Source organism: Artemia sp. Qi Xiang Cuo, chromosome 8 (genome assembly GCF_049724085.1).
Source record: "Artemia sp. Qi Xiang Cuo chromosome 8, ASM4972408v1, whole genome shotgun sequence".
Lineage (NCBI taxonomy): Eukaryota > Metazoa > Arthropoda > Branchiopoda > Anostraca > Artemiidae > Artemia > Artemia sp. Qi Xiang Cuo.
Window position 1 is genome coordinate 43,612,549 of NC_142801.1, and position 14,530 is coordinate 43,627,078.

At 35.3% G+C, this 14,530-nt stretch overlaps 1 protein-coding gene across 1 annotated transcript in view; it reads left to right on the plus strand.

Moving 5' to 3' along the window:
• LOC148949437 (ras-related protein Rab-18-B-like) overlaps window positions 1–14,530 on the plus strand; it is a 155,269-nt gene that overhangs the window by 125,648 nt on the left and 15,091 nt on the right. The window contains exon 4 of the mRNA XM_089092979.1: window positions 783–908. Coding sequence (XP_088949105.1) covers window positions 783–908 — 126 coding nt within the window. The remainder of the gene's footprint in view (window positions 1–782; window positions 909–14,530) is intronic.

Sequence of the window (14,530 nt, forward strand, 5' to 3'; positions counted from 1 at the left end):
TTATGTTATTATTGAGGAATTAGTTCGTTCGAAAATCGAACTACTTAGTGAACAAAGCTAGTTATTCAATTCCCCACCAGGGAATCATCTTTAATGCAAAAAAAAAGAAAAATGCAAAAATGTTTTAAAGCGTAATGAAAATACCCAAAGTAGACTTATAAACCCTCATTATGCCCTATAAATTAAGATTTTTTTTAGTTTGTTTCACCAGTCTTTGGTAATTCAATTTGTGCAGTCTGTGTTTTTGAAAATTTCTTTACAATGACCGTTTCATATGACACTTTATTTCTAAATAATTTTTAAGGTTTGGATGACGTTCTTTGCTGTATGTTTTTTTTTTTTGGGGGGGGGGGGGTCTTTTGTTTTTTCTTTACTTGACACAAAAAGTGAATTCGCCGCTTCTAGAGGTTGTGATAGAATTTTTAAAATAAATTGCATATTTTTTAAAACAGTATATCAATCAAATTGATAGATATATTCACATTGAGCGTTATCCATGCTATTATAGTGTTTTTTTTTTAATGTACAAACGTAAATTCTTGATGGATTCTCGTTCCCACCCAAGATTATTTCAAAGAATCCTCTTCTATTTATATATTTTTGCCAAATTTTACCTGTGCAACTCATCTGTCTTGAAATAGTCTGGTTTGCCATTTGACTCGGCTTTGAGCTTCCTACCTTTATCTTATTCTTTGACTGACCTTCAGTTTCTCCTTTCTCCCTGTGTATTCAAATAATAATATTATTAAGGTTAATGACAAATATTTTATATTGTCAAGTAGGATGGACGTCAAGTGACAAGAGAGGAAGGCCTTAAATTTGCTCGAAGACACTCTATGCTTTTTATTGAAGCTTCCGCAAAGACCAAGGATGGTGTTCAATTGGCCTTTGAGGAACTTGTCGAGAAGGTATGCTTTATTGCAGTTAACTTCTTTTCAAAAATAATACGTTTATCTTTATTTAATATTAAAGGGATCGTATTTTTGATTTGGTAACTGGTAAAAAAAAAAGAAAAAAGGATGAAGATCCTCCTGAGCCATTGCTGGCGCATAGAGCATCGAATCGACGTTTCAGTTGCTGGGTGTTTTTACAGGGACAAAAATTGAAGCTGGGTGTTTTTACAGGGAATAAATTAAGGGTTGTTTAAGAATTTTCTGGATTTGTGCGTTAACTTGAACGTTTCTTATGTTTGAAAAATATAATTTCAAATAATTATTTTTCTAAACTTCACAATAGAACTGCAAAAAAAATAATAATAATAATGAACAAATGGGTTTGCTAGTTCTTTCCTTTTTGTATCATTCTTTCATTCATTTTTTTTTCTCTCTAGCCATCAGGATTTATACTTCATTTTTGTCCCGTTTATCAGCTCCTTACATATTGTAAGAAGTTTACGATTTATCTCTCAATTTCCGTTGAATGAAATATATATTGTCTGTTAAGAATTAATCGTTTTTGTGCCAATCTTAAATTCTTTGAGTATTTTTTATTTAAAGACCTTGGTTACCCCCCCCCCCCCCCCCCCCGTTATATGTAGCTCACAGTTGTTCCCATTGATGCTTTGTTGATCAAGAGAACATGTTGTTCGTAAATAATTTTTTTTTTACCAACAAAAAAGAGAAAAATAAAATATGTTTTAACGTGTCTTCATGAAACGACGTAATTATTTAAGTTTAAATGTTATTAATAGAATTTGTATTTTAAGCTTCCCGGTTATAACTACTTCATTGGATCGTTTGAAACTGTGCGGTGCTTAAAATTTATATTTAATGCCTGGGACGGACAAATCTTGAAAATAAAAAAGCAAAACTAAATTAAAATTTGAAAATTCTTTTCGTCTGTAAAAATTCAAACATCCAAACACAACAGCTCTTTTAAAGGAAAGCTACATTTTAACCTTTTTGGTGCCGTATGTTCTAGCTATTTTTTGCTGTTTCTTTCCCAGATCTTTTTATCAATTTGAAACCTGCTACTACCAAAAACCGCAGAACTGCATATGGACGTCTTTTTCATTAAAAATTTTATTCCTGATTTTTCCTAATGACTTTAGACATATGGTTATGTAAGTTTCCATTTAACTGATTCAAACAATCAGATTTCGTATTTACTTTGATTGATAATTTAGTATGTATCATTTTTGTAAGCTATTATTTATATAGATCTTGAACATGGTGCAAGTTAGACATTTGTAATTCAAACCAATAAAACTTAATTGATTGTCTTAAACAAGAAAACTATATTGAAAATGGAGGTTCTCGAAGTTTGAACAGTATGTAATGTCCTTAGTGCTCTTGTTAGGATAAAGGATAAAGATCCTCCTGAGCCATTGCTGGCCTATAGGGCGTCGAACCGACGTTTCAGTTGCTGGGTGTTTTTACAGATTTATTCTTGTTTTTTGTTTTACTCTTGTTAGAGTAAAACAAAAACTGGTTCGAATAAAATGCAAAATACAAATGACACTAGCTTTTTAAGACTTTTGACAGCTGCATCACCACACGATAGGGGATCAGAGAGATCACTTATAACACATCTTGTTACTAAAAACATTTCAATCTTTTCTAAGCTTAAATAGAAAAACATAAGTTGCTTTCAACTGAAAGTAAGGAGCAACAGTAAAACATAAAACTAACAAAAATAATTCCGTATATCAGGAGGGGGGAGGGGGCTGCCCCTTCCTCAACCTTCGCTCTTTACGCTAAATTTTTAAAGTTCTTTGAAAATATTTCTGATTCAAATTCAACGGCTCTTTTGTTTGAGCAGTCTTTCTTAAAGAATTGTGACGAAAAGTCGAGCTTTAGCTTAAAGAGCAAGGATTAAGGAAGAGGCAGTCCCCTCACATACGGAATAGTTTTTGTTCGTTTTAAGTTTTAATGTTGCTCCTTACTTTCAGTTGAAAAGACTTGGTTCGAAATGATGACCCCTGGAAAAAAAAACCTATTCATGTTCTGCAAAAAATAGGAAGTTTCACATTTCTGTAGATAGAAGCTTGAAATCTCTACAGTAAGGCTATCTGATATGCTGAATAATTTGCCGAGACAGTGAGCAACTCAGCTAGAACCAAACTTTAACTTCAGTCATACTTTTTCAGACCCAATGAAATCTTTTACGACTAACAAGATGGTGTAATTTTCATTAAAACAGCTTGACTTTTTGGGGGAGTTCCCCCTCCTCCTTTTTCAAAAATCAGGAAATTTTCTCAGGCTCTTTGCTTTTGATGGATAACATTAAGGTTAACGAATTTTATATATTATGAATCAACATAAAAAATCAAATTTTTGGATGTATCTATTGTTATAAAAGTTATGTTTTTCGGAGTTTCGATTCATATTGGGTCAATTCGATTCTTGCTTATAGTTTGTTACCACGAACAGTTTGATTTTATGGTGACAATCCAATCAAGTTTAAGAGGACGGGGCTATTTAAATATGTGTGAATACCAAATAGGATGGTTATACTTCCCTTTCTGACATATCTTTTCAAATAAAATAACTGGCTTACAAGTATACGTCACCAAAGCGGAACCACAATTGATTAGCTCATAGAATTGGAATCTTTTTTAAACCGAGGGACATTTTTTATGGGCAATGATTGGCTCACAAAAGCGGAACCTTTATTTTTGCGAAACCCAGGCAAGTTTTTTATTATGGTATTCTGGTCGTAAGTAATTGTGGCATTTTCTGTTAGTTTGAATTTGCTCTCTCCGCAATTTATGCCTCAAGATTAATGACTTCAAGAATTCGGTTTGTCACTTTGTTTCTTTGTTTGTCTCTTTCCTTTGTTTCAAACGTACAGAATGTTACGTAAATTGAGCTTCTTGTGTACAGGGGAAGCTAAATGCTATCAAACAGTTCGTGGTAACGAACTGTAAGTAAGGAGTGACCCGGCTCAATAGTAACCGAAACTCTAAAAAAAAGAATTTTGATACCAATAGACACGTTAAAAGAATCACATTTTTATGTTGATTTCAAATATATAAGTTTCATCAGGTTTAATCTTACCCATCAAAAGTTACGCGCCTGAGAAAATTTGGCTGATTTTAGAAAAAAGGGCGAAAGACCCCCTAAAAGTTGTAGAACCTTAATGAAAATCGCACCATCATATTCATCGTATCAGAGAACCCTACTGTAGAGGTTTCAAACACCTATCTACAAAAATGTGGAAATTTGCATTTTTTGCCAGAAGAAAGATCATGGATGCATTTTTTTTTTTTTTTTTTTGTTTTTTTTTTCTCTCCAGGGGTGATCGTATCGACCCAGTGGTCCTAGAATATCGTGGGAGGGCTCATTGGAACGGAAATTAAAAGCTCTAGTGCCCTTTTTAAGAGACCAAAGAAACGGAGGGCTACTAGCCCCCTCCCACGCTTATGTTTTTCCCAAAATTACCCGATCAAAATTTTGAGATAGCCATTTTGTTCAGCATGGTCAAAAATATGATAACTATGTCTTTTAGGATGGCTTAACCCTACACAGGCAATTGTTGTAAAAAAACAAATCTGTACTTTTCGAGCTTGGACTGCCATCTTGCTGTAAAAAAATACTGCTTTTATCAACATCTTTCGTTGGGGCTGAAAGATGGCAGTCGATTGATACCTTCGGGAAGCTGCTGTGTGACATGTGGCCTAAACAGTGAGTCACCAAACCAAGCGATAAGAAAAATGAATAAAAAGGTAGGCAATTTCTAAGCTAGAAACTGGAAACAAAACGAAAAGGTGGGAGATTCCTTGCATGTCATATGCGCATAAAATATATACCGTTTAGAATTACTGTAGTTGAAATTCACGAAATAAGCAAGAATTTGGATCAGTAGCAAGATAAACTTCCTCCTGTTGTAAAAATACAACATCGGACGATCGTGGCTCAAAATTATGAAACAAACAACTAAATAAGAAAATAAAAAGGGTGAAGAAAACAATATAATTTTACATCAGCTATTATGTAGGAGGAGTCCCTCCTACATAGTAGCTCAAAGCACCCCTCAGGAATGGTGGATCATTGAGTAGCCAGGGTGTTTCATATGTCTAATTTTTGTTTTCTTTCTAGATGGCGGAATCTTACGACAGACTAAGAAAACGAGCTCAAAATCGCCGAATTGACGCAGAAGAGGCGGCCAAGTATATTTTTGACATTCGAGAAGACATGTTGTCTGATTTGTCCGACGATGATGATGACAATGATCCAGACTTCCTGTCTCCAGAAGATCTTATCGATGATCCTGATGCAGACTTGTTGCCTCTACTGGACAATCTCCACTTCTTCTTGGAACAGGATGACGTGGAGGCTAACACTGAACCCAGTGACGATGACTCGGGGAAACTCCACCCTCCAGTCAGCAACAGCAACCGGTAACAACAAGTACTGGAAAATCAAAGAAGAAATCGAAAGTCCAAGAAAAATTCGACTGGAGAAAAGCAGAGATAGAAAAAGTTGATCTGTCTGGGAAAGGAGAGCCTCGCCAAGTTCCGGGCATGTTGGAGACTCCACTGAAATACTTCCAAAAATTCTTTGACGATGAACTTTTTTAGCTGATAGTTGAACAAAGTAATGTCTTTGCACTTCAAACTGAGGGATGCAACCTCTGCCTCACTGCCGAAGAGCTAAAAGTTTTCATGAGCATTATTCTATTATTTGGAGTGATAAAAGTTCCCTATTATCAAATGCACTGGGAAGCAGCCACCAGATACCCTCAAATTGCCGACAAGATGGGCCGACAAAGGTTTGACAAGATCAAACGTTTTCTTCATTTCAACTACAACAATAAAGCTAAGAAACCTGGAGAAAAAGGATTTGACAAGCTATACAGGATTCGACCCGTCCTGAGTCATATCCGTTTCAAGTTTCTTGAAGTCAGCCCCGAAGAACACCATTCAATTGACGAGCAAATGATTCCTTTCAAGGGGCAAAGCAACTTGAGACAATATCTACCAAAAAAGCTGACGAAGTGGGGACTAAAAGTGTTCACAAGAGCTGGTGTGTCAGGTTTTGTATATGATTTTGAGGTTTACCAAGGGAAGGGCACTCTTGTTGAAGATGACATAGAGCCAGATCTTGGAGTCGGAGGCAACATAGTTTTACGTCTGATGAGTACCTTAACAGAGAAAATGAACTACAAGATTTACTTTGACAACTGGTTTTCGAGCTTGAAACTAATGAGTTTGCTCGAAATTAAAGGATTCCCTTGTATTGGTACGTTGAACAAAGCACGACTGAAGGGCTGCCGGCTCCTCACAGATGGAGAAATGAAGAAACGAGAAAGAGGAACGTCAGATTACAAGACTGACATTCATTCTGGCGTTATTGTAGTGAAATGGTTAGATAACAACACGGTTTGCTTGGCTTCAACGTATGCAGGAATAACGCCACAGGATACGTGCAGACGCTGGAACGTTAAGGATAAATCCAGGGTTGAAGTTTCAAGGCCAGCCATTGTTTATGAGTACAACCTTCATATGGGTGGCGTAGATTTAGCAGACATGCTGGCGGAGATGTGCCGATCAATCTTCGGACACGAAAATGGTATATGAGAATCTTCTGGTGGCTTATTGACACAGCAGTCTGCAATAGCTGGCTTCTTTTCAGGTCAGACGTCAAAGTGCTGACTTCAAGGACAGACGAACCGATGATCTTGAGAGCCTTCAGGTCTGAAGTTGCTGCAGGGTTGTATGCCTCGGCGCGTGTGATACCCCAACGTAAACGTGGTAGACCATCCGCAGATGTTGAAGATAGTCCCAGCCCCAGCCCCATTCGAAGTCGTAATCAAATCCGACCGGCAATATCTGCTCAAGCCGATGGACTTGATCACTGGCCAAAAAAGACTGAAAAGCAGAGCCGCTGCAAAGAGTGCAAATCGGGATATACCACTTTTGAATGCGAAAAATGTGACCTTCCACTGTGCCTTACTGCCAAAAACAATTGTTTTAAAGCCTTCCACACCAAGTGAAAATGCCCCATTTTTATATATTCGAGAGGCTAATGTCGTATTTTTACAACATGGTCTAAAATTGACAATTTTGAATAAATTATGCAAAAATAAAATTTTTCGTCAATAGTCTGACCTAGAGATTACATGGGAAGCGTTGTAGATTTTTCCTGGTATTCGTTCATATAGTGGCCTGTCAAGGGTTAATCCCCCGAAGTCCCCGGGTCCCCGGGGGAAGGGCTGAAAGTTATGAAAAGTTACCCGATCAAAATTTTGAGATAGCCATTTTGTTCAGCATGGTCAAAAATATGATAACTATGTCTTTCAGGATGACTTGATCCCCCGAAGTCCCCGGGATGAGGGCTGAAAGCTATGAACTTTACCCAATGTTAGCATATAGTATTGGTTATTGGGAAGTATACAGACGTTTTCGGGGGGGATTTTTTCTGGTAGGTGTGGGGGGGGGGGGTCGGGGGTTATATGGGAGGATCCTTCCATGAAGGAAGTTTTCATGTGGGAAGGGACATTGCTATGAAGGGGGCGCCGGATTTCCCAGCATTAGTAAAGAAAAAGATCAGAAATTAAATAAAAAAAACAACAAGTTTTTCAACTGAAAGTAAGGAGCAAGATCAAAACTTAAAACGAACAGAAAATATTACGTATATGATTGGGTTCATCCCCTAGTCAATACCTCGCTCTTTAAGCCAAAGATTTTTTAGTACTTTCATAAGAGCTATTTGTTCTAATTAACGGCCTTTGTGATTAAAGGGTCATTTTTAAAGAATTGGAACAAAGTTTGAACTTTAGCTTAAAGAGCAAGGTATTGACTAGGGGGCGGACCCCTTAATATGCGTATGAAAAATCTATGAATTTCGAATTTCTTTATTTAAGTTTATTTGTACGTTACGTAATTTATTACTCATGAAAACGTTCGTAATTGAAATTCAAAACCATTAAAGAAATACATTTCACAGAAAAAAAGTAAATTTAGTGTGCAATTTTTTTTTTAATTATTCATGTTTAGTAAGCCAAAATCAAAACCTGCATTAATTCAAAAGCGTTAAAAAATGAAATTAAAAACACAATTTTTTTTAACTGAAAGTAAGGAACGACGTTATAACTTAAAACGAACAGAAATTATTCCGCATATGGAAGGGGCTGTCCCCTCCTCAACGCCTCGCTCTTTACGCTAAAGTCTGACTTTCTCACAACTCTATTTTTTTAAACAATAAAAAACTTTAGCGTAAAGAGGGAGGCGTTGAGGAGGGGGCAGCCCCTTTCATATACGGAATAATTTCTGTTCGTTTTAAGTTTTAAATTCGTTGCTTACTTAAATTTAAAAAAACTTTTTTTTTTTTTTTTTTTTTTTTGTTTCAACTACAGTAATAGATGTTTAGCTAACAAGATCTGTATTAAAATCCATCTTGAGTTAACAAGGTCTGAAACCCTTAACTACCAAATTTGGCTTAGCTCTTAAATAGCGTTGTGCAAAGTGGTCTAAATCCATTTTTATATTTAACTTTATTAGCCTCAGATTTATAATTAATTACTCCTTGAATTCTTAAATAGTAGCTTTAGTAAAATCGAATGATATTTTTTTATTATTTGATTAATTTACGTTGATCTGGACTTTTGTATTGTAATATTTAGTTTGTGGCCTCTTTGGACTTAAAAGGTGCTTTCGATAGTGTACATAGGGAAATTCTTATGTATTGCTTGATTAATTTAGGATTACCGGGTCAGTTTTGTGCGAATTTTAATACAAATGTATTTGACGGTAAAGTTTGTAGTGCGAGTTGGTAAGGAAACATCGAGGGAAACATTTAGTAGGTTAGGGGTAAAACAAGGTTGTACTTTGCCACCGGAGTTATTTTCGTTGTATATTCATGACATTGAAAGCTATTTAAGGAAAAGGAAAGTAGGTGAATCGCAATTATTTGATAAAGAAAAAAAAATGTCCGCGCGTTTGTATGCCGATGATATAGCTTTATTGGCAAATAGTAGAGAGAATCTGCAGCATGTAATAGAGTGTAGAAAAGAATTTAAAGGAAAAGAGGCTGGTTTGAAATCTAGAAAATTCAGCAGTAATGGTTTTTGCAAGGGGAGTGAAGACATCTGAAGATTTTTTTTTGTTACGGGAGGGGAGTTATGAAAGTAGTGAAGGAATATGGTTACCTAGGCTGTAGAATTGTTTCATATGGTAAGTGGATAAGAAACATAGCTCTAATGTCAAGTAAAGGTAAAAGTTTAACTGGCATATTCTTAAAGTATTAAGGATATAAGAGCCAAGGGTATCAAGCTACAAAAGCGTATTTTTGCAAGTAGAATAGAACCTGCTATACATTATGGGGTAGAGATATGGGGAAACGAAGGGGGGGTGGAAATGGAGAGGATACAGCTTCATTATTTTAAAAGATTAAGGGTTAGATAAAAAGTTTAATAACATTGTTATAAAGGGTGACCTGGGTCTTTTTAGCGTAAGAAATAAACAGTTAGTACGCATGGTAGGTTATTGGGAAGAAATTATTGCTATGCAAGATTATCGGTTAACGAAAAATGCTTTCAAGGAAATGTTTTTGGATAAAAGAAAAGATTATTGGCATGTGCAAATTAAGAGTATACTTGACAATAGAGGGCTATAAGGCTGGTGGAATGATGGTATTGGACCTGGGGTGGAAACGGGATTGATTGCAAAAGCTATGGAAAAAGTGCTACAAGATCAAGAGATCCAGGTTTGGCAAGAAGACAAGGTTAAGTCACAATCCCTTGGAATATATAGAAAAATTAAAGAAGCTTGGGGAGAAGAAATATATCTAAAATTTGGGCTCTAAAATGATACTTTAAAATGGGTTTTATCAGTAAGGGGTAATTTTGTGCCGCTTGGGGTGAGAAGCAAGTAATTAAGGAGGGTTAAGGTACAGAGTGGTCCCTACACTTATTCGATGTGCGGGGAGTCTGAAGATTTAGAACATTTTATGTGTTATTGTGAAGAACTGAAGGTAGTTAGAAGGGAAAATTTTGGGAGGGATTTGAGGCATAGAAGTTGTTTAGAAAATATAATAGGAAGTAGTTGCAAAGTGGATATTAAAAAATTAGGAAATTTTGTGAGTTTGGGGATGAGACATAAGGAGGGTTTTCTATCTTAGTGTTAATTTCAAAGTGTTAGAACTTATTGTTTTAGGTGTTTTGTTGTATTTGTAATATCCATGTCCCATGGGGCTTTTGTGAGAAATATATATATATATATATATATATATATATATATATATATATATATATATATATATATATATATATATATATATATATATATATATATATATATATCTATATATTAGCCTTAGATTTGTTATCAATAGCTTCAGAAACCTCAAGTACGATCTTCGGTGATGAGCAAACCCTTAGTAAATATCTACTTAATTCGTTTTTTCGTGGAACATCCATCGAGTATTGGAGTATTCGGCCCAGATTTTAATCAGATTGATTATGAAACTACTGGGAGGCACATTGCTCCTTATTAGGACCATCCTATTACTCTAGGTATGATTAAACCTAAAAAAGTAATTTCCCGCGAAACTCAAGAGTGATATTCAAGCTTAAAGCAAACAGAAATCACGCTAAATATGCGGGAGGATTGGTCTAATCACTTTTCAGTGATATTGAATACGGTAGAATTTTTAGCACTAAGTTGCAATCTTTGTGTTCAAAGTTTTTGTTGAAGTGAAGATAAAGTTTGAAAATTCGAGTAAGATCCTTGATTGTTTGCTATATATGGAACGATTATTTTGAAGGATTTTAACAATTTTCTTCATTTCGGACTGTCAGTTGCAACCATTGGCTTGGAATATTTTCTTTGATATCCCTTGTGTCACACATTTCTGTATGCCTTTTAAGAATTTTGTTGTAACTCATTGTTTCACTACTAAAAACAAATTCTGTTTCGTTGTTTGTATCGCAAGTCAAGCCATTTTAAAAAAAAGTACAATTTGGTGTTGACTTTGCGGAACAATTGTTTTGAAATAGCGTCAGTGTAGAATCTGTTGAATGATTTCTTGTTGATGAAATCGAAACGATCGCAGAATACAGAGATTCATTTTAGTTACTATCGAGATCAACCCATGTGATAATTATTATTCCTGAGTTACCTTTAATTGAAACATTTTTCTTAGTTGATTGTGTGTTTTTTTTAGACTGCCTTTTAAACTTTCGGTTACCATGGACTGTAGTTTGCTCTTTACTAGATACGAGCTACTACTGTAGCCTTGAAAATGGGCTATTCTCTTAATTATTCCGCCAAAATGTTTTGACTAGTGCCAATATCGGGGTAAACAAAATGTAATTAAGACGGATTTCACACCTATAACCATTCCAAGACTTGCTTTTCAGATTGGTTCATTGACACCACAGTTTATATAATTATCCAGTAAGTTTATCACAGATCATTTCTGGTCTTCATTCTTGGTACAAACAAAAAGCTCCTCCCACTTCTTTCTGCATCAGCGGGTTAGTCTGTTTCTGATTGTTTCCAACAAAGTGCATTATTCGTAATAGCAGATTTCCACTTGTTTCCGGTAAGATCACAGTCTGACTTGTCTACCCGTGAAAAGATCTGATTCCGCTTGTGTTTCTATGTGCAAAAAAATTCTCTGGAACACTTGCACATTGGTCGGGGTTTTTATAATGGGTGAGATAGGGAAAGATCATACTGGATAATTATATAAACTGTGATTGACACCATGTCTTTTAATATTTAATGCCTGGATTTAATAAAACTACCATTTTGTTGGTTTTAAAAATTCGCTTAGGTTTTCCTCGGAAAGGCTATTTGGCGTTGGTAATTTTTCAATCGACCGACAGTAGTGATAGTACTATTGATTGAAAATATACATGAAAATATACATTGAATTTGACAAAAAAGTAGTCTAACCCGTGCATTGACTTACCAAGGACAGTGATATATAGGTCAATTACACATGAAATTACATAGAAATATGGAGTGCAGTCTAATCGGTACATTAAGTTACCAAGGACAGTCACACCTTACCGGGGTGCTGTCGTCACGATAACCTGATTGGTAATTGGATTTGAATAAAAGGACTGATTTTCATTGCAATTCATATTAGTAAGAGAATCGAATTCAGAGAGAATAGTTTATTTGAGAAGATATTAGTAGAGAAAATGAGTGGAGCATTTACACTATTGGAGATTGATGGTGGAGCCGGCAGCAGCAGCAAAGATATACGAATACCAAATGTGGCTTTGGAAATAACCGGCGGTTGTAGACTATGCCTTGAATGGGACAATATGTATGCAAGATACGTCATATCATTAAGTAAATTTAAGCTGGAGGAGCAATTATGTTTTGCTGCGAAACTGAATATTGTCCATATAAATAGACTTCGGGCAGCATTAGATGTGCTATCGAAATATATTGATGAAAACAAAATGAATCAGTGATTATTATTGTTGTAATTATTCTCAATAAAATTGTTTCTAAATCAAAAGTATTTTTTTTCTATAGCAGACTAGCGTATATTTTTTTAAAGTAGAAAAAATTCTGGTTAGTCTGAAGTTGGTTGTGAGAGTGTTAGGACTTCATTAGGAAATGGATAGATTTGAGAAAGAGCGAATCATGGGGAATCTAGTGCTTATGGAAAAACGTTTGATTCTAGATGACGATTTTCTAGAGCTGTCTATTCAAAGGAAGATATTTTCTCAGGGAATGCTTGTCGATATAATGAAAACTGATTTTCCATCATTAGGCTACTGCATAAAGCTTTTACGTCGTGGTCCAAATACATTTACACAATTTATTGATATATTGATCACAACATGGCAAAATAATATTGTGGATATGCTTTTAAACACTAGTTTAGAAATTAAGGACATTTTTTTCATGAGAAAGATGGTGTTCAAGGATTATTTACTCCTCTCTCTCTCTCTATATCTCAAACATTTTTTTGTTGTTGGTAGCTCAGTATCATTGTGACAGTGAGAGTGTCAACACATGAAAAAAATATTCCATACGTCTCCCCTATGTATGTACACACTAGGCAGTTGATCATCATGTGAGAATTGCACAATGATTGATGAGTATGATGAAAAGTGTAGATTATGCAACACGTGTAAATTGCATAGAGGATATGCTGTACAAATTAAAGGTAGTAATTCCTGTCTTGAAGAGGTGTCTGACTCTCATCCTAGTGGCCACCTATGATCCAATTGTCACTATGATAAATGTAATATGTGGGAGAATACATATTCAGGTATGATTGGAAAGAATCCTAAGCGTGATTTTAGTTTATTGCTACGAGATTGGTATCGTCGTGGTTTTAGATTGTTCTGGGAGGAGGAACCGGGTCAACGATTCAACTGTTGGAACAACAAAAGAATATGGTTTCTACGTCATTGTTGTGAAGACAATGGGTGTTATGATTACAAGCCTACTGATTTCTTGTTAGCTATGACGGAATGTGATTCGCCGTTTGAGGATACTGTTAATGAAATTGCTCCAAATAAGCAGATTGAAACATGTGAACTCTATAGAATGAAGGAGAATGTGTCATTGACTATGGAAAGAGATATGACAAGCGTGAAGTCGCACTCTACTGTAGAAAATGTGACCCTGACATTGCAGTACATCAAGATCAGTATACTATGAATTCAGATAATCTACCTGCACTAGTTGTTGTCGACAAATACCTATACCTAGTAGAAGATGAAATCTAAAGAGTAGAAAAGTCGCTTTTTATCATGTATATACATTTTTTTTTCATTTATTAATAAACAATTTAACATACATTTTTAGAAAATTTTATTTGTAGGGAACTATAATCAATATTAAATACGCTTGTAAGTATATTTTACACTAAAAAGTTGTTCAATCAAGGTAAGTCAACGTAAATGTTGAGAAACTGATTGAAGGTATAGCCATGAAATCTGAACATGAAAAAGAGTAGTGCATGAAAGCCACTTGTCCTTGTCGTTAAATTCTGTACTCTTCGTTGATTTTGAATAATGATTTTTCCACTGCTTTCAACAAAGTTGCTGGTGTATGGCGTTTATAATTTATATGACAGGCCAAAAGGATCATAAAATCCGATATTCTTCGCTCTTTGGAAGATGCATAGCCAATTCCCATTCTTCAATGTCGATGGACTGCTATTAACAATGATAAAGGTATTCTTAACACTTGGAATTTTTTCAATGAAGTCCGCTGGTATACAATACGACTTGTACTGGGACATGTATAGATCCATACTAAATACGTTGATTATTTGGTTTGTGTTCATGGTGCTAGGTCTAGTAGAACAGTGCCGTCGGATGTGGTTTCCCAATAGGTTTCAAATTGACTCAGTGATATTAGCTTGATACTCTCAGTCAAAGCATCGGCAAATGTAACCCTAAATTTACATTCCCTGTTCGTGCTATACTCATATCCTGAGACCCTGACAAGTTTAAAATAATAATTCCTTGATTTTTTTGAAAACATTGTACTAGCTATTCCATTTACAAATTATTGAGAGTAATGATCCAGTCATTTTATAGTCAACTCTTATAGAGTTCTACTGAATTACTTGTCAAATGACAGAGTTTACAGTGGAATACCATTCAC